This window comes from Scyliorhinus canicula, chromosome 19, assembly GCF_902713615.1.
Source record: "Scyliorhinus canicula chromosome 19, sScyCan1.1, whole genome shotgun sequence".
Taxonomy (NCBI): domain Eukaryota; kingdom Metazoa; phylum Chordata; class Chondrichthyes; order Carcharhiniformes; family Scyliorhinidae; genus Scyliorhinus; species Scyliorhinus canicula.
Genome location: NC_052164.1, coordinates 95,708,853 through 95,729,419, shown reverse-complemented (window position 1 = coordinate 95,729,419; position 20,567 = coordinate 95,708,853). Strand labels below are relative to the sequence as shown.

The window sequence follows — 20,567 nt, the reverse complement described above, 5'->3', positions numbered from 1 at the left end:
AGGCCTGGTTCCAATTTTAATGCAATGCCCCCAATCCTAGGAAAATAGCTTTGATTTAGCCCTCGATGGAATCACCCCTTAATCTTCTGACGTACAGGGAATATAACCCTGGTTCATGTAATCGCTTCTTGTTATTTAACTCTTGGGAGTCCAACTAAGAACAAATCTACGGTGAACTCCCTTCAAGGCCAATATATCCTGAGTAAGACGTGGAGCTCAGAACTGAACAAATGCAATGAGTCAAATAATCGGCTTGCATTTATGTGGCCTCAACACAACTCCGATATTCCCAAGAGCTTCACACGAAATGCAGTGATCATTAAGTCAGAAAGCGCAACAGCCAATTTGCACACAGTAAACTCCCACAAACCACAATGAAACAAATAACTGGTGTTGGAATGTTGGCCAAAAAAATGGGGAAACGTTGCTCTTTGAATAGTGTCATGGGATAGAAATGCACTAAAACAGGAACACATTTTATGAAGAGATAAGTGTAGCGCCAACTGAGCGGAATGACATATACTATCAGTCTTGATTATAGGGAATAGAAGTTATTTTGTATATTGTGGACAAAATCAACTGGTTTCCATTTACACAGAAAAATAGGCAACACAATGGAATGCAACCACAAAACACAAGATGAATTCAAATGTTTTAACAACAAATTTGACTATTTTAATCCATTGCCACTTCGAAGAATGTCCACCTTGGGAGTTCTGCTCTTTGCTCCAACAGGATTTGTCTCTCATACCTTCTTCAGTTTCATTGCTTTCCATTTCTCTTTTGTGTGTTTGATAGGTATCTACCAAAACATACTCAATACAGCCACATCCCCTCCCTGAGCAACCCATCTTTGACTCCAACTTATTGTGTGCGAGTTCCAACTGAAATTCCCTTGTTTTCATTCATTTATGGGATGTGGTGTCACTGGCTCGGCCAGCATTTATTGCCCACCCCTAGTTGCCCTTCAGAAGGTGGTGGTGAGCTGCCTTCTTGAAGCGCTGGAGGCCCGGAGGTGGAGGCACACGCACAGTGCTGTCAGGGAGTTTCAGGATTTTGTCACAGCGACAGTGTGTTTTAAATCTACTCCATGCTTACAGTCATCTCTTGCAGTTTTAATGTATGGCAACCAACCTGAAATGTTAACTGTTTCTCTCTCCAAGGACACTATATCATATTCAGAGTATTTCCAGCCTTGTCTTGCTTTTATTCATTTAATACTTGCTCAGGACTATTCCGTTATTCTAAATAATAGCATACATGCTTGCTAGAACTGTCTTTGATAACCAAGAATTAGTTACAAAGAAAGTGACAAAGGGCATGGCTCATTAGGAAACAATATAATCGAGATAGCACCCCAAACAATTTAACGTTGGTGATACTACCATTGTTATAGAAGGGAAGGAGAGTATAAGAATTAAAAAAGGTACATCACCCTCAGTGCTCTGTGGTTGTTAAACTGAAGCACATATTGGCAAGGTGGAAATTCCACCACTGCCTCCTCTGCTTTCTGGCCTTGGGGGATTATTTTAGACGCACCCCTCGACCACGTTCTGGAAGCGGGACAAAGTTTTGGTGCAACAGTCACAGGGCAAGTGAAGTGCACGCTGATTGCTCACAATATTAACTGAGAGAGCCGTGCCCAGGGTGTAAATATTTCTTTTCTTTTCCCTGTTTGAAACTGATGACAGGTCCATTAATCTATAAATACACAGGCACTGGCGATGGTTAGTGACCACACCCGATTTCAACAATAGGTTGTAGAACCATAAAGTGAAAGAGCTATTAGCTACTCAGAAGTACCTTGACATTTTGGAGGGAGTGGGCGGAGGGAGAGAGAGTATGCAGATAAACTGGGCATAAGATACTATGGTTACAGTACAGAAAACATGTTGGTCCTTGCTGCGCTCACTTATGCTTCTATATCAAGGTGGCAGAGATCAATGGCTGACAAGTAAAAGGACTTCAAACATTTCAGGAATCAATTATTCCCGTGTAAAGAAATGGTGGCGGTCTTGTGACACAGTGGGTAGTATGCCTGCCTCGGACAGGGAGCTCAGTTCAAGTTCCACTTCAGGACTGGATGGCCAAGGAAGCGATGTTAATAATGTGGCCAAACAGGTCGGAGATCTTTGTGATACGCCTGATGGAAGAGGAGAGTTCCTGGTCAGCTCACAGCAGAAAACACTGGCAAACCACTGCAGTACTTTGCCAAGCAAAATCATGCACCAACCTAATCTAAGTCCATGATTGGCAATTAGACTATGGTACCTGATGGAGAAGGAAAGTAAGAGTACCTGAAGGCAACAAAGAGGACATTTTCTATAATAATTCCTAATCCTCAAGAGTAAGGAGGAGTTATTTTATTACAGTTAATGAATAGGATTGCAGGGCAATAAAGATAGCGCATTTCTTGAAAAATGAACAGCAATAACACCAGAGGACTTTTACACAATAAAAATACATTTGCTGGTGAAAACTGTATTTGCTGTATTGACACTGATCACCCATCTGTCAAAATCTATTTTCTAACAGATTTGTTTGATCTAATCTTTAAAGCATAATTTAGCAGGAACCGCACTGCACCCGACAACACTATAGCTAGAACATAATGAGCCTCTTGTCTTGAAGGGAGGGGTAAATTAAAGAAACATGATGACTATAAATACAGCCCATGTTGGCCAACCAAATCTATACAACATTGCAAAGCTCAATCCTGACTCAAAGGTAAAACTGAATATACAGATCAGATCAAGGCTTAAAATTTGCATCAAGTGGTTATGTGCGTAGGTGGCTAATCCTAGCCAATTATTTGAATGCCTAGTTCTTCCGCAGTCTTTTCTATATTGTCAGTGGAAGTCCCCTCAACCTCCATATTCATGTCCTCAGCAGATATTTCTGCGTTCCCTGGGATATGTGGTGCATTGGTCAGAACGTAGTAAACGGTTTCATTTTCCCCATGCTCATTTGTCCGATTGACCACTCGGATAATGGGATTTTTATTAGAGTCAGGGGAATCCAACGATGATTCTTGCCGATGTTGCTCTCCAGCAGCCACATCGTGATTGGGATGTTCCACGTATTCAGCTGTACAACAGCTCAGAGCATCGGGGCTCTGCCTCCCTGTGTCATGTTCCTCACTGTTTGTTTCCTCTATTGGTTCCAGTATAATCCCTCTTAGGTTTGCTTCCGACAAAATCAAACTCTCAGACGTGCTGTCCACGCGGCCATCCTGCTTTTCCCGGTCTTTCATTAGTTGCTCGGTCAGTTCGACACTCTCGTAACGGACCAACTGCAGACGCATGTAACCATCCTCATGCTCTTTGTACCTGGATGAACGAACATTAATGGAAAAGGTGAGAACATGCAATTCGTGCCCCACCAGCTATTTTTTTTTTTTTAATGCTTTTCCAACAACTTGCAAGTTCCTTATCCAAGAGAGGCAACCTGCTTCTAGCTCTCAGGCAAGATACTAGGGTCAGGAAGTGGTCTGTCTGCAGGGGGAGTTTTTTTTCCCCCTCCTCCTCCTTCTAGCAAAGAGCTAACTTGCAATCGGCAATACTCATGAATTGCTGTGGGAAATGGCAGACATGAACCCAGGACAAGTGCATCCACGTGCTGAGCCAACATGCCATGCCACGAGAATGCCTTCTCGAGTGAAGCCATAGAAGGTCAGGAACAGCGGTTCATAGACCCATGATAGGTCCTGGTCAAAACATCACATCGGTCAACAACAATACTACGTTTCTGCCACAAGGTGCCCCAATTGTTTCCACAAGTGAGTAGTCAAAAATAGGCACCTTATTTCCTCTCGTCCAATGGACCAGCTCACGTACGCTACCCTTGTAGCACAAGCGAACATAGCCTTAAAACCAGAGCTCGGCCATTCAGGAGAGAAAAGTTAGAAAACATTTGTTCATACAAAAAGCAGGGGAAGCTGGCGTACTTATCAATTTACACCCAAGATCAATAATGTTTTTGCAAGCCAAAATCAGGCGGATGGAGTTAAAGTGCAGATTAGCCGTGTCAGTGGATCATTTCCCCATATCTCACTCTTCTCAAATAACTGTACGGTTTTTGTTTTTAAAAATTGGGCCTGGTTTTTATATTTTCTTCCATATTTTGTTCAAATCTAAAGGAGTTTCTACAACAAAATCTATTCTTCATTCCAAGGCCATTCTGAGGAATGAAACACCTTTCTGCTCGAGTCAGCTAAAATAATTTGATACACAAGCAAAGATCCCTTAGCCCAGCCCAAGAACAACAAGTGCTCATTCCACAAAAGCAGCTTCATTTCCCCAAAGTAGCCATTCCCATTGAAATGGAGACTGCAAACTCACTTAGTACCAAACGCTGGGCAACTTTGCACCCCCCCGCCCCCCCCTCCCCCGGAGTAGTAATTCATTTTATACAGCTAAAGAGATGCCTCCCATCAATCCAATATGAAAACAGTAAGATTGCCATTTCAGTGCTGAGTTTAGTGCTAAGAAAGGACAGAATGTCTTGATCCTACGCTAAAAATATCTGTTTTTAAATCAGGAGAAATCGGAAAGGACAACAAGGTGACCTAGTTTCCTTGGAATCATATGATTTAACCTAGATACAGTAAAGATAAATAACTCAATAAGATTCTGACACTTCAATTCAATTGAAGAATATATTTATGGTAATCTCTGTGTTGGAAGATTTATGGAGTCTCAATTCACATAACCAATCACCATTTTAAAGTGGAATGATATGTACAAGTAAATTCACAGCCTGTGGAACGGCACATGAGCAAATAATTTACAGTATCACTTTTATTTGAAATGAACCAAAAGACCAAGACAAGCTCGCTGTCACATTCAATAGGGCAAAAAAATAATTTATGTACACACAGATTAGGGCAGCACGGTAGCATGGTGGTTAGCATAAATGCTTCACAGCTCCAGGGTCCCAGGTTCGATTCCCGGCTGGGTCACTGTCTGTGTGGAGTCTGCACGTCCTCCCCGTGTGTGCGTGGGTTTCCTCCGGGTGCTCCGGTTTCCTCCCACAGTCCAAAGATGTGCGGGTTAGGTGGATTGGTCATGCTAAATTGCCCATAGTGTTCTAAAAAGTAAGGTTAAGGGGGGGGGTTGTTGGGTTACGGGTATAGGGTGGATACGTGGGTTTGAGTAGGGTGATCATTGCTCGGCACAACATCGAGGGCCGAAGGGCCTGTTCTGTGCTGTACTGTTCTATTTGTTTATGTAAATTCATAATTTCTACACAGGAGTGATATGGTGAGGCAGGGAAGCAACAAGATATCAGTTGGTTTGCATCAATTCTTATGCATCATCAATCTTGCTCATTATAGAGTGACAGAGGACCCTTCCCCATCAGCTAAGAGATTGTACATGACCCAACATGAAATCAAGAACGACAAAATCATGTGAAAAAACGTAGAAATGGCACCGTACCTGAATCGTGGGTGACCTGAAGGCCACTTAAACTGATGCTTCTTCCTGAGGTGCACAGTCAGATTGTTACCTCTGGTGAAACATTTGTCACAAACATGACATTTGTATCTGGGTTCCAAATCTCCCTGGGAAAGTCAGAGTCCACAGTTAAATATCTTAACTAGTCTGTGCAGGATAAACAGCCACAAATGATCTGAAAGACTAAGGCCCTAATATAACTAGGGAGCAGAAATGTTGATAACCGTAATGAAGAATTAATGTAATTTGGTTCCTTTTTTCCGCAACACAGAATGAAATGTAAATCCTCATAATCTTGGAAATTGGCTTCTGGAGAGCAACCGAGGCCCTTATGAAAGTGTCAACTAAATATTCAGTTAAAGCTAACAATCCATGGTTGGAAAATAATAAAACCTGGAGCTCCAGCGAACTGCTACCATGAGCATGTCCCAGTAGAGCGTTCCCGAGATGCTCGAGACCATATTTTTCACTTGCCTACTTATCCGGCTGTGGATAGGGTAGATCAAGGAAATGTGGAAGGGAGAAAACACAGAAATCCTGCCCTCACCAACAATCATAGATCAATTCAGTCATCCACTCCACTCTTTACAAGGAACAGTAGACCTCAAGCTCGAGTTTCTTACGCGCGTTTGTGAAATACAACACGAGTCTCGCCCAGAGGCATCGGTTTAACATTTCATTTGATGTCAACAGTGATCAAACATCAAATCACTGTTAGGGCTACTAAACAATCAACTATATTTTTAATCGATGCAACATCCCATATCAGTGGGAGACGGTGGCCTTACAGGTGGATCATTCAATTCTTCTGTTGGACATTACATGCCTCACTTTTTAAAAAACAGTGGCAAAAACTTTCAATGCCTTCAACTGCTTACCTCATGTACCTTCCTATAATGGGACTTGATGGAATATTGAGATCGTGCACTGAATGTACAACCTGCAAGCTCACAGCGATAAGTAGGATCCTCACTGTGTGTATCCAAATGCTTTCTTAGATCCACTAAGTTCTTGCAACTGAGGGGAAACAAATTACAACAATTACCTCTTAAAATATCTTAATGTAGATCGCAAACCTCCCTAATAATGTTGGAGGTGCGCAGATGCAAATGACAGCAGGGCACTGGGAGACAGGTCATTCGGAACGTTTGCTCACTTTCTCAAATGTGAGAAATGTTGTTGTGGGCATCAAATGTGATCTTGCCGGGAAAACAGATCTGCTCTGTTCAAGAATCAGTAAAGAGCTTGCGAGAAAATTAAGGATTCTCCAGCTAGATTGAATTTTAAAAAGTACATCCTATTCTATCCGAGGGACTAAAGACAAGGATCCAATCAGAAATTCTTTCAATCAGGCCGTGGAACAGGAAGAGATTGGCCACATTACCAGATGTTGAACCCTATCTCGACCACATTACCAGATGTTGAACAGTGGAAGAGATATCAAATTTGCAAAGTGAATAGAATTAAGGGAATAAGCAATAGTTGTGATTGCAGGACATTTAAACTGCCAAAAATGGGACTGGAGATAGGAGAAAAAGAGAGCATTGTGTGCAAGTTATTCGGGATTGTTCTCGGTCAGTAAGTCGGATACTCCATCAGAGAAAGAGGCATCGCACGACTTGGCTCTGGGTAATGATGAGATCCATTTTCCAACCAGAAGCATGTAGTATTTGAAAAACAGTGAGCATGATACCTTTAACTTCAAGGCCAAGAGCAGAAAAAGGTAACCATGGTAGGGATAGGGTTAATAAATATATATTAAATATAAATTATAGTATTTCAGCCATTGCCCCCATCCCAGTTTCTACTAAATATTTTGCCTTCAGTTTCATAGAAGAGATAGTTATGAAGATATGTTATGCAAAATATTAATTTATGTAATTGGTTGTATATGTATATGTTGAACTTTTCTTTTGAAAACATAATTGTTGCTAAGCAAAGGACAGTGACCTACTATGCTGCATCTGCGACGGACATAAGCTGCTTTATGGAGACAGAAGGACATAAGCTGCTTTATGGAGGCAAGTCTATGGAGCTCCCAAAGAGTGGCTAAAACAAGCCAGGTTGAAACCAGCGAGGGCATCGTGTAACACAAATCTTGGATGGGAAATATGCTGGATTTGAACAGTCAGATAGACTGCCACAGGGACAAGCACTTTACCCCCTCTCTTTCCCCGAAATCTCGCATCAAAGCAAAACACTTTAATACCCCATTACTGCAAACCTTGAGTTCTTAAAAGAGAAATCTGAATCAACACCACTGACGTGTGCAGAAAAGAGAATTAACCAACCGTTACTGTGGATTATGGATTGAAGATTGGCTAATTAATAGGAAACAGGAAGTTGGCATAAATGAGTCTTTTCTAGTTGGCAGGATATGACGAGTGTGCCACAGGGATCAGTGCCAGGACCTCAACTTTTCGCAATTTATATAAATGACTTGGATGAAGGGACAAAAGGTATGGCTGCTAAATTTGCCAACCGCACAAAGATAGGTAGAAAATAAATCGTGAACCGGATGCAAGAAGACTACAAAAAGGACATAGATATGTCAATGGACAAATTTAAAGTGTCCAATTCTTTTTCCCCCCCCCCAATTAAGGGGCAATTTAGCGTGGCTAATCCACCTACCCTGCACATCTTCGGGTTGTGGGAGTGAAACTCACGCAGACACGGGGAGAATGTGCAAACTCCACAGGGACAGTTACCTAGGGCGGGATTGAACCTGGGTCCTCAGCGCCGTGAGGCTGCAGAGCTAACCACTGCGCCACCCTTGGCAAATGGAGTATAATGTGGACAAATGTGAAATTGTCCATTTTGGCAGGAAGAAGAAAAAATTCTTATTATTGAAATGGTGAGAGATTGCAGAGCTTTGAGATTCAAAGGGATCCAAGTGTCCTGGTGGATGAATCACAAAAGGCTAGTATGCAGGTATAGTGATTTGGAAAGTTAATAGAACGTTGTCATTTATTGTGAGGAGAATTGATTACAAAAGTAGGGAGGTTAATCTTCAATTGTACAGGGCATTGGTGAGACCACGTCTGGAGTATTATGCACATTATTAGTCTGATTTAAGGAAAGATGAAAGTTTGCTAGAAGATCAGAGAAGCTTTACCAGACTAACACCAAGAATGGGCAGGTTGTCTTACAAGAAAAAGTTGGAGGGATTAGGTTTGTATCTGAGAGGGAGATTAGAAGAGGGACTCGATTGAAACCTTTAAGATGGTACAAATATGCCAATCCCCATATCAATAACAACGAACCCATCCTCCCACCAAACCCAAAACATTCACCCACATGTTCACATAAACAACTGACAAAAAGGAATCAGGAATCCCCCATAGTCCCTATTAACACCCATCGCCCCCCTCCCCCCACACACTCCCCAACTAATGTTCGATGTTATCTAGTTCTTGAAAGTGCATAATGAATAATGCCCACGAATTGTAGAACCCCTCCGTCCTTCCCCTCAGTTCAAACTTAACCTTCTCAAGAGTCAAGTATTCCAACAGGCCCCCCCCCACCATGCCAGGGCACAGGTTGGAAAGGTTGCTCTCCAACCCATCAGGATCCACCTTCGGGCGATCAACGAGGCGAAGGCTACAACATCTGCCTCCGCACCCGTTTCCAATCCCGGCTGGTCCGACACCCCAAATATGGCCTCCCGGGGCCCGGGTCCAGTTTCACGTGCACCACTTTAGATATTACCCTAGAAACCTCCCTCCAGTAATCCTCTAGCTTGGGACAGGACCAAAACATATGAACGTGGTTAGCGGGCCCCTCCCCCGCAACGTTCACACATACCTTCTACTCCTTCAAAGAATCGGCTCATCCGCGCCCTCGTGAGGTGCGCTCTGTGTACCACCTTCAGCTGTATCAACCCCAACCTCGCGCACGAGGTGGAGGCATTCACTCTCCGGAGTACCTCAAACCAGAACCCCTCCTCCATATCCTTGCCCAACTCTCCCTCCCACTTTGCTTTGATCCCTTCCAGCGGTGCCTTCTCCTCCTCCAAAATAGCTCCGTAGACCACTGACACAACTCCCTTCTCCAGTCCCCCTGTCGTCAGCACCTCCTCCAGCAATGTGGAGGCCAGCTCCTCCGGGAAATTCTATATCTCCTTTCTAGCAAAATCTCGAACCTGCATATATCTAAACATTTCCCCCTGCTCCAGCCCATACTTCACTTCCAGCTCCTTCAATCCTGCAAACCGACATAACATATTTAATCGACAACATCACTTTTAAATTCTCCTAACCTAGTCGTAACAAGATAGAAATTGAGATTGTATAACAAAAGGCAATCAATTGTCTACACTCAAAAGAATCTGAAGGAAGTTACAGAACAAATGGAGACTCTGACCATAAAATGTTTTGAAACTTCTGAGTGCAACAAAGGGGGATAAATGTTAGATCCTTCAAAAAAAAAACCGATGGAAATTATAAGCCAGTTAGTGTTTCTTCAAAGTTGGAAACCTACTATAACTTCTCTTACGGGATGAAAGAAACTAGAATTAATGATGCTTTGTGAACACGCATTTCTAAAACATTAGGCCATGAGTTTGAACTAAACAAAATGCTTTGAGGCAGAAGAGGATACAGGAAATGCATTAGATATGGTTTAAATTGATTTTTTTGAGAATGATTTGACACACTACCACAAAAATACTAAATTGATGGAACATGGAATAAGGAGGCCATGATTGCATGAATAAACATTATCGGAGAACAAGGGGCAACTCTGAAAGGAAGTTGTTTTTCTGACTGGAAAGGTGCAGTGTGATACCATTCCATTGGGTTCTGGGCACCTTATTCGTGAGAAAGACATACAAACAATACAAATGTTGCACACAGATTGTTACTGGGATGAAGCGATTAAAAGCTGTGAAAACACATTTGAGACGTGGAGCTTTCCCCACTTGGTTCAAAAAGATCATCCAGAATACAAAGGGCATAAACTGAGAGAGATTTGTTTCAATTGGCTGATAAAATGGTCGCAAGGGCATACAAATTTGAGGGGTGCGAAACCAAGTAAAGCAAGTTACGAGGAAAGCCAGATCGATCCATACTTCAGGAAAGCAGAGAGTAATATGGAACTGGAAAAGCAGGAATGACTGGGCAAGATACACCAAAGTTTTAACTGAAGGACGTACCTGTACTCGCAGTACTCGCACCGGAATGGTTTCTCATCGCTGTGGCGGAACTTGATGTGGTTCCGCAAGGCAGAAGGTGCTGGGCAGGTCATATCACAAAATGGGCACTTGTAATAGTTCACTAGAAAACAAACATTCAATGTTCTCTCAAACCCAGCTGAGTATTTCATGTGCGTCCTCACAATAAAGGGATAGCCAACTCTTTGCGGAGACATAGGATGACTGACTTTTCATCTGTGTACAAGAGTCTAAACTAAAAATCACACCAACATCCCAGTTTATTTTCCTAATTATTTTGCAAGATTTTCATATCCGATCTTGATTTGAGAGAATTGAATTTTCTTTTGAGGAGGATGGGGGTACGGGGGTGGGGGTGGGGGTGTGGTAATGGTATCTAATGGAAACAGATGATTACTGTGCTATTAAGTTGACATGTATAAAGGCCATCACTCAAGTATTCAATTCAGGAACTGAAGAATCAATGCCGAGGCAATACCAGGTCGATATTGAACTTTCCCCAATTGTGCTTGAATATGCTTGGAATAATGAAAGAAAGCAATGTCTATAATACACTGTTATTGACATCATAGATTACAGCAACTAAGTGACTCCCACTACTAAGGAGGGGAAATCCTGGAAATTACCTGCAGGAAGGTGAAATGCATTAAGAATCTTCATGGGATGAGGTTACTTAGACTGCGCGGTTTATTATTAAAATGGAACACAAATTATGTTGGTGAAAGCTGTTATTTCATTCTTATAAAACAGACAGTGTGACTGAAAGGGATAGTTGTTTGCGTGAAAAGATCCTGGATATAAAGATAAGCAACAGCATAAAACTCTGCTTACCATGATGCCGCATGTGATCCCTGAGTAGCCTTTCAGTGGCAAATCTCTTTGAACAGTGGGAGCATTGAAACCGCTGGTCTAGTGAAACAAAAATTGTGATACATGATTCTTTTAGTAATAGCTTCAGTACCGTATTCACAAGCTGTCTCTGTGAAGTTCTGTGTCTGCGTCAATGGCATTAAATGGCATGCTCAACAACAGCCCAGTTTGAAGTCAGTGGCTTTACACCAACATCACGTTACTTTCACAGGATATTGCCACACCATGGCAACAAATCGATCCACTCAATGAGACCATTTAACAACTCGTGATTGCAGTTTGCTCCAGGGATGATTTGCAGCTTTTTGACGTTGATGGGAGCCCTGTTATATACCTCGCATTCCCATGTCTTAAATTGGCTTCAGGTAACAGAAATGCCAAGTTTCAAAGAGAGAGTGCCTGTCTTGGGAAATTATACAAATACGAAACTGCGAAACCAGGTCCCCCTGCTGCATCCTAAGGAAATGTTACTTACATTCCATGGCTGTCTGCCTCCGTATATGATCAAAGAACTTGGTGTTGCTGGCAAACATCCCTCCACAGGTAGGGCAGGCCACAACTTTCTCCTGTGTGTGACTACGTAAATGCTCCCGTAGCTTAAATTTCACTTTGAAAGTTGCTTCGCAATCTAAACAGACAGAAAACTGGAAATTAATTGCTCCTGAATAAAAACAGAAAGTGTTGGAAAAGCTCAGCAGGTCCGACAGCAGCTGTGGAGAGAGAAGCAGAGCTAAAGTTCGGAGTCCGTGAGACTGCTTGTTTGAGCTTTGCTGTGAGCAAACAGACTGCCACCTTTCTTGCATTACAACAATGACTACACTTCCAAGAGTACTTCACTGGCTGCACAGTGCTTTGGGAGATCCTGTGCAAGCATGTTATATAATTCTTGTGGCCTGTTCATAATTACCCTGTCAAAAAACCTTCCCATTAACTGTCACTCATGTCAGATGGGGTGGGTCTGCAAAATAGAAACTGTGAACTAAAGCAGAGAGTTTTTGGTGCAGTCTGGTTCCAGATGAACTCACCTTTCCAACAGCAGGGGATTATTAGATTAGTATCTGTGGTTGCATCACGGTCCGAACACATTCCATGCATGTCCACATGTCTGTAGAACCATTCTGGATTCTCAAAAGTGCTCTAAGGAGAAAATAGAAATGCTGAAAAAAAGCAGCAAAACACAACCGTGCTGTAAAAAGCAATGCATAATCTGTGTTAGTGTCACCTTTAACAGATTAGAACAGAAGAAAACATAAATCAGGTTGTTATCACCCTCCTGGCTAGAGGAGTTTAATAGTTCACAAATTATAGCGCAGGATTGGGCGCAACTCCCTCAGCTACATTTCACAAGTCTAGTAAGGAAGGTGAAGGAGGATCTGGCGAGATGGGATAGTCTCCCTTTGTCGTTGGCAGGCCAACTGCAGGCAGTCAAAATGAATATTTTGCCACGGTTTCTGTTCCTGTTCCAGTGTCTGCTGGTCTTTTTGCCAAAGGCATTTTTTTCCCAAGGTGTGGATAGGCTGGTCTTGTCGTTCGTGTGGGCAGGGAAGGTGGCGAGGATAAGGAAGGCGGCAGTCAGGCAGGGGTGCGTAGTGCTTGGCTCTACCGAATCTGCTGCAATATTACTGGATGGCGAATGTGGAGAAAGCGCAGGGCTGGCGGAACGAGTTGGAAGCCTTGGGGATTCGGATGGAGGCAGGGTCCTGCAAGGGCTGCGGGAGCTGGTAACCGCTGCTGCTAGCCCCAGGGAAGTATTCTGGGAATCCGGGTAGTGGTAGCTATGCTGAGGATCTGGGGGAAATTCCAACAGCACTTCAAGTTGAGGACGGGGTCGAGGGGGGTTGTTAATTTTGTACTTTGGGGACCTGGTTGCTGCTGGGCGTGTGGGGGGGTTCACAAATGATGGATCGTCTGACAGGCCCCAGAAACTAACACGGCCATCAATAAAGATGCATCTTCGAGAGAGAAACAAATTCACTGCTCCAGTTTTAACGAAAGGCCACCACCTGAAACTTTAACTGTTTTTCTCTCTCGCGCAGCCGCTTGACCTGCTGAGGGTCCCCAACTTTGCTGTTTGTAATTTCAGAATTCCAGGGCCTGCAGTGTTTTGCTTTTGCATCAGTGAAGATGTTGCAGGGTAACAAAGGATCTGCTGCATGAATGAATCTTTGTGAATCGCAGTTTCCTTCTCCAGATATCACTCTGACTACAAAATAGTTATTTTCGCCTCGAGGATAATTTTAATCATTGAAGGTCAGAAATACTTTTGAAAATCTCATTTAAAGTAAATTTAAAGTAAACTAGAGAGAGAGCAGAGAGAACAGAACAAGGAAACGTAATTCAGATTTGGATGGTTGACTCACGTCACAGTGGCCCCAGAGACAAACAAAGCCCTCTGGGATTTCCGGAATGACATTGCGGCTCTGCTGATCCAGTAAACAGTGCTCGAGTTCAGTCTGAGCCTGCAGGGATTGTAGACCCCAGTGCTTCAGTTTTGTGTGGTAGGCGTGAAAGTAAACATGACGGATCAGGTCAGCTGAGCTCTCCACGGAATAGAACCCACACTCGGTCCACAGGCATTGGTGCTCCTCTAAGAAACAGACACACAAAACGGGATCAGCAAAGGCACAGGATTGTTTACCTCTAGTGAAACAAGATTCCATATCCCAACTTTAAAACCGTGTTTAGTCCTCAGCACCCAAGTCGGTATTATCTGCAAGACATATTTGCACGACTTGAAGCTTTTAAATTGCGACTTATTTGAATTCCAAAGAGTGGAAAGGTTGGATTATGTTCTATTGAGTTTTTTGTTTCATTGCAGAATATGTCTGTGTACTTGAGCAAATCATTAACTTGCTTGCCCCCTTTTGAATGGCTGGTTCCTTTGATTTGGGGCAGCGGGAGCAAACATCCACGACAACGTGAACTTCTGCTTCGGCAACACCACAAACTTACAATCAGGTTAGCCATTTTACTGCACCTTCTGTTCAATGAATGAGTGGCAACACACAAAATACCTGCTCCCAAACTGCTGAAGCAACAGTTTTAAAGTAGTAAATGTAACGTGGGCCAGCAGAGATCAAGTTAAAATTGCACGATTCTCCTTACCTAGTGCTGTCTGAATTTGGGCAAATTAAAATAAAAGTTATCTTTCAAGTAGCTGCATGGACTATATACACATAATAATGAAAATACATTTCCAGACAACCCATTATTCTTTCAGAAATGTGAAGGAAAGAGCGGCATGTGGTGCAGTGGTTAGCACTGGGACTACGGCTCTGAAGACCCGGCTTCAAATCCTGGCCCTGGGTCACTGTCCGTGTGGTTTGCACATTCTCCCCATGTCTGTGTGGATTCCACCCCCACAACCCAAAGATATGCAGGGTAGGTGGATTGGCGACGCTAGATTGTCCCTTAATTGGGAAAAAAAAATTGGGTACTCTTAAATTTATATTTTAAAAAAAAAAGACATGTGGAGGAAGATTTGTTAAAATGAGAATTTACCTCATTTAGCGGTTGAAAAAAATAACAAATTATTTTTTCAGAACGTTTCCTTTCCTGGTTCAGCAAATTTTTAATACTTCAGGAACTCCAACTGATCCAAAATTTCATTGGATCGTCAAACTCCACTGGCTTCTTGTGCCCCAGTGGGCAGAATACTAAATATTAACATTTTCAAAGAAAAGGACTAGCAATTTTATAGCCTGGTTTAGAGGCTCAAGATTTCCCAAATTGCTTTACAAACAGTGAAGTACCTTTAAAGTGGATTCATAAAGGAGGAGAGAGAGGAATACACTAATTATAGCAGAGTGGGTAAAACAGAGCAGCAGAGATGGAAACGCAAGAGCTAGCCACTCACGGCCTGCCATACGCAACTCTGAATAGAAGGGGCAAAAATAGCCAATTGTAAAAAAAAAAGGGCTGTAACTACAGATTTTTTTCCTCCTCTACAGATTACTGGCCAATTCCCAGTTATTTTCATACATAGTGCCACACTGAAGTTAGTTGCAACAACCATTTTTAATCACAAGTTATCAGCAATCTCAAAATAATTCAACACTGTCCATCCACTGTGCTGTGGTCCTACCTTGTGGTTCAATGTCATTTTCGACCCCCTGGACTTGGTCCTTTAAATGTCCTGCGATGTGGTTGCTGAAATCCTCCATCCCAGATGCAGTGAATCTGCACGAGCCCCATTCGCACAAAAGGACCAGAGATTCGTACTTCATGCTCTTCCCGGCAGCCATTACATCATACCTGGTCAATTAAGAAAGTGCACCAGTTTTGTTATTGAATACTACATATTTTCTACTCTGTCAAACTGTAATTTGATTTTTAAATTTGAAAGAAAATTCATTGCACAAGTATTGCTTTAGGTCATGCTGGTTTAAGATGGATTGGGAGCTGTTTTTATTTTCTTGTTGTTTAATGTTCTTCTGAAATGAAAATCGCTATTGTCACAAGTAGGCTTCAATGATGTTACTGTGAAAAGCCCCTAGTCGCCACATTCCGGCGCCTGTTCGGGGAGGCTGGTACGGGAATTGAACCGTGCTGCTGGCCTGCCTTGGTCTGCTTTAAAAGCCAGCTATTTAGCCCAGTGTGCTAAACCAGCCCCAGAGGGGTGTGGTTCTCAGGTGTGAAGTGAGGTAAGATTAATATTGAAGTCATAATAAAGTTTTGTTTAACAATATCCAAGTCCTATTTCTTTGTGCAATCGCTCCTGGAGTGAATCATTCTTTCCGCACCCTCTAACAAATAAAGTAAAATATTGGGGTTAAGGTCCAGTATCCTAGCCATTGTTGGGCTCTGTTCTGAGATTGAGGGAGGTTCTAACTGCCTTCTTAGGAGTTGATCATTCAGTTACTGACGACTCCAATTTGTTGTGGTACAACATTTAAAAAACAACTTTTAACTTTACAGTTCAGCAGATCTTAATGATTCATAAGGAATTAAGTGTGAAAGAGGTCATTTGTTTTTTATTTTGGATATTGTTCATCCCAAAGTAACTGATGGTTCATATTTGGTCACAGAGTGAGGAACTCCGTTCCACAGCCTGACTGTAACTGTTAGGCTTCCAAGTTTCGGGCAGCAGGGTAGCATGGTGGTTAGCATAAATGCTTCACAGCTCCAGGGTCCCAGGTTCGATTCCCGGCTGGGTCACTGTCTGTGTGGAGTCTGCACGTCCTCCCCCCTGTGTGCGTGGGTTTTCCTCCGGGTGCTCCGGTTTCCTCCCACAGTCCAAAGATGTGCGGGTTAGGTGGATTGGCCATGCTAAATTGCCCATGGTGTCCTAATAAAAGTAAGGTGGGGGGGGTGGGGGGGGGGGTTGTAGGGTTACGGTATAGGGTGGATACGTGGGTTTGAGTAGGGTGATCATGGCTCGGCGCAACATTGAGGGCCAAAGGGCCTGTTCTGTACTGTTCTATGTTCTAAGTGTTGGTTCGCAAGTGAAAATAGTGTGTGTGGTACCAACACACTTTAAAATTGCACTTAAGCTAATGCACTTCAAAAGCTGCACCATGACACTTGTATGATATGCACCTCAAATTGCTCCTGTTATTAGCGACAGACATGTATTCAATCTAATGTCATCGAGAGAGAGCTTTAAAAGAACATGTCCTCAAAAAACGCCAGACTAATTTACAACCAAAGAACACTAAAAAAGTAAAATACTGCCGATGCCAGAGATTTGAAATAAAAACAGAAAATACTGGCGATACTGAGGTCAGACAGTTTCAGAAACCTCTTATGAAAGGTCATAGGCTTGCAAGGTTTTCTCATTTTTCTCTCCACAGATGCTGGCTGACCTGATGAGTATTTAAAGGATCTTGTTTTTATTTCAAACCGCTCTGTGCTCTTTTGCAGGGGACTCATCTAGCCGCCATTACAAAAGAAATCAAACCTTCAGGAGGATAAGATGCAAAGCTAATGGGCCAAATGGCCTCCTTCTGCACTGTATGTTCTAATTGTAATACTGAATCTTTCACGGTGGTACAGTATAAAATTTTCAAATTTCATTTTTTTGGAAAACCCAGTGTCACCACCTCCAACACAGTGGAGTCAAAATGCCTCTGTCAAGCTTTACTGCATCCTTGTGACGTAATCCTCCATGGAGTGAACTGTCCCAAAGTGTAATATTTTCATTCAGATCACCTTTTTAAAAAAATTAATTGAGAGCACCCTATTCTTTTTTCCCCAATTAAGGGACAATTTAGCGTGGCCAGTTCACCTAACCTGCACATCTTCCTGGGTTGTGGGGGTCAGACCCACGCAGACACGGGGAGAATGTGCAAACTCCACACGGACAGTCAGCACCGTGAAGCAGTAGCGCCAACCACTACACCACTGTGCCGACACTATAGTCAGATCATCTATTGTTAAAATGGATCTTTTAAAAATTGACCATTTCTTGCTTTTGATTCAAAGATCCAATTTCACTCCCAGGAGAGAAGCTTAGCTAGCTGTGGCACACAAAGAAAAAGGGCATGAAATTCTTGCTGTCGCAGTGAAAAGTTACTCTGAGTCCAAACAGAAAATCTCACTTTCTTAGTAAATTTCTTAAGAGGGATCTAGGACCTCATCATACTCACTTTGATGATAATTTAATATAACAACTAAATTACAAATCGTACATTGTATGATTGCAGTAAGATCTAATACAGAATTCAATATTTCCCCCTCTATAAACTTGAAAAATTACTCAGCCGTACAGTGATGTGGGCAGCACTGTAGCACGCACAGTTGCTTCACAGCTCCAGGGTCCCAGATTCCTCGCTGGGTCACTGTCTGTACGGAGTCTGCATGTTCTCCCTGTGTCTGCGTGCGTTTCCTCCGGGTGCTCCGGTTTCCTCCCACAGTCCAAAGATGTGCAGCTTTGGACACCTTTTGCCTTTAGTGTCCAAAAAGGTTAAATGGGGGTTACTGGGTAGGGCAGATATGTGGGCTTGAGTAAGGTGCCCTTCGTAAGGGCTGGTGCAGACTCGATGGGCCGAATAGCCTCCTGCACTGTAAATTCTATGAATGAGGCATTGTGGGTTTTAAATGTGGACTGTGTTTAGGGTGTTTTGAGCTGCACATGACCATGGTGGTTTCAGGTACAGCTTGATGCAAGAACATGTTGGCATCAGTGTGATTTCTCCCATAGGATATCACTGTCAATATGCACTTGACTACATTGGGAAAATGCACGTCCGAAAAGGAGGTGCCAACAAATTTCCCTTTGGTTTTATATCTAACATGAACATTTGTTTGTGGCCCACGGTTATCAGTTCTTTTTCTGTTCCTTATAGTTTTGGAAGACCATGCCATAAATGTTCCTTTTATGGCTATGGGAATTGGAAGATCCTTACCGTAACTCCTGGTTTCACAGAAGGGGGCGGGTGTAAGAGCTTGTAATTAATTCTGTCGTGTTCATCTATGCTGTATATTATCCTCTATTTCTTTCATGTGGTTAGCCACTTATGCTGTGCATTAAGGACATCAGACATTAATTCAAGGATTATTTACCCTCTCTTCCGTTTTGCCATTTTGCTCCGCTCAAATCACATCCTTCATCCAGTTGCTCTCGAGTATCTGATAGCTTGCATCTTCTAAGTTGCTAAGATTCTCAATATACCAGTGTGTGCAGCTCCATCTTCATTCTCCCTCGTGGTCCAACTCAATCGGCACCCGGAAGTGATTGGTTTATGTTGGAGATGGTTCCTCACTAGGGTCTGCCGATAGCCAAGAAAAGAGAAAACGTCTGAACAATTCCTGAGAATAGGACAGTTAGAGAACTGTTTAATGGACATTGTGTACTGTCATCTTGGTGACCTGGCTCATTGAAGATAATGGCCAATAAACTTAGACATAAAACTGACATATACTAATAACAACGTGGAGCTACTTTCATTACATTGTCTATATTTGCCATATATAATTTTCAATCATATTAACTAAAAATAGGAAATTCCACACCACCCAAGCAGCAGATGGGAGTTGTCAGGTGGCAGACTAGACTGCCACGTATCCATTTGAAGAACAAATTATACACCTACTGTTGAAAAATAGAAATATTAAGTGCCACAAACACTCAGCAGGTCTGGCAACACCTTTGGAGCGAGAAACAGAGTTAACGTTTCAAGATCAATGACCTTCCATCAGAAGCCAACAAAGTGCCTGGAAACAGCATAAGTGAGATACCAGAATTTATTGCACATCTCTAAATGACCTCCGAGAAAGTGATGGCGAGTTGCCTTCTTAAACTGCTGCGGTTCACGTACGGTAGGTTCACTCAGTGCTACAGTAAAAGCAAAATACTTGGCATGCTGGAGAGTTAACATTTAGAGTACAACGTGACCCTTTGTCAGCACCCACAGTGCTTTTAGTGAGGGAGCTCCAGGTTTTGAGCCTGCAAAGCAATGCAGAGCAGGTATCTCAGGTGCTGCTGCATTGATATTGGGGTTGGATGGTGTGGAAGAAGCTGCACATTTGGGCAACAGCAAGGCAGCATAAACTAAAGCCTGCCTTCACAGTGAGCTCATTAGCGACCACCGTATTTCCGGGGCAGGCACACAGGGTTTAGGAGCAGGACTAGCCTGCGCTGCCACTCCAGAAGATAACGGATGATCCGGTCATGGTACCAACACCACTTTGCTGCCTGCCACCCTCCATAAATCATGGAACACCCCACCCATATGAAGAACCTGTCCCACTCAACCTGGAATAAACTCAATGGCCCAGACTCCACTGCTCTCTGAAGAGAATCCCAATGACCCTCCAAGAGAAACATTCCCCCTCATCTCAATGTGAAAAACCAGGTCTCTTACTGTGAGACCCTGTCCCCTCCCAGGTTCCAGTCTCCCCACTGTTATAAACAGGTGAAAGTCAGGTATAGGGGGAAGGGAATTTTTTTAAAAATCAATTCTTTTCAGCAGCTCCAGCCAGGACTGGACAGTGTGGGAGGGAGTTGCCGGGGTTTGGGGGGGGGGCAGTGTGAGTTCTCACCTGGAGGGAGGAGAGGGGGAGGGCGGTGCTTACTCCTCACCTGGGTCAGGGCTGACACCGGAAGTGCGAACGCCCCCTCGCCCCGCGCG

The 20,567-nt window shown here is 43.1% G+C and overlaps 1 protein-coding gene across 3 annotated transcripts; it reads right to left on the bottom strand.

Moving 5' to 3' along the window:
- Nucleotides 1–2,318: 2,318 nt before the first annotated feature.
- On the bottom strand, nucleotides 2,319–20,567 carry LOC119953873 (histone H4 transcription factor). Of its 3 annotated transcripts, none has more exons than XM_038778480.1 (11): nucleotides 20,479–20,567; nucleotides 19,000–19,205; nucleotides 15,581–15,750; nucleotides 13,857–14,083; nucleotides 12,522–12,633; nucleotides 11,972–12,124; nucleotides 11,458–11,535; nucleotides 10,609–10,729; nucleotides 6,335–6,473; nucleotides 5,439–5,563; nucleotides 2,319–3,329 (listed from the first exon to the last, which is right to left on the bottom strand). In XM_038778480.1, exons 2-11 carry the CDS (start codon nucleotides 19,017–19,019, stop codon nucleotides 2,801–2,803), a joined length of 1,674 nt encoding a protein of 557 aa, XP_038634408.1. In that variant the 5' UTR covers nucleotides 19,020–19,205; nucleotides 20,479–20,567; the 3' UTR covers nucleotides 2,319–2,800. The 3 variants fall into 3 exon arrangements, with proteins under 3 accessions (XP_038634408.1, XP_038634409.1, XP_038634410.1); XM_038778481.1 differs by having other exon boundaries at nucleotides 19,000–19,245; nucleotides 20,479–20,540; XM_038778482.1 differs by having other exon boundaries at nucleotides 20,519–20,537.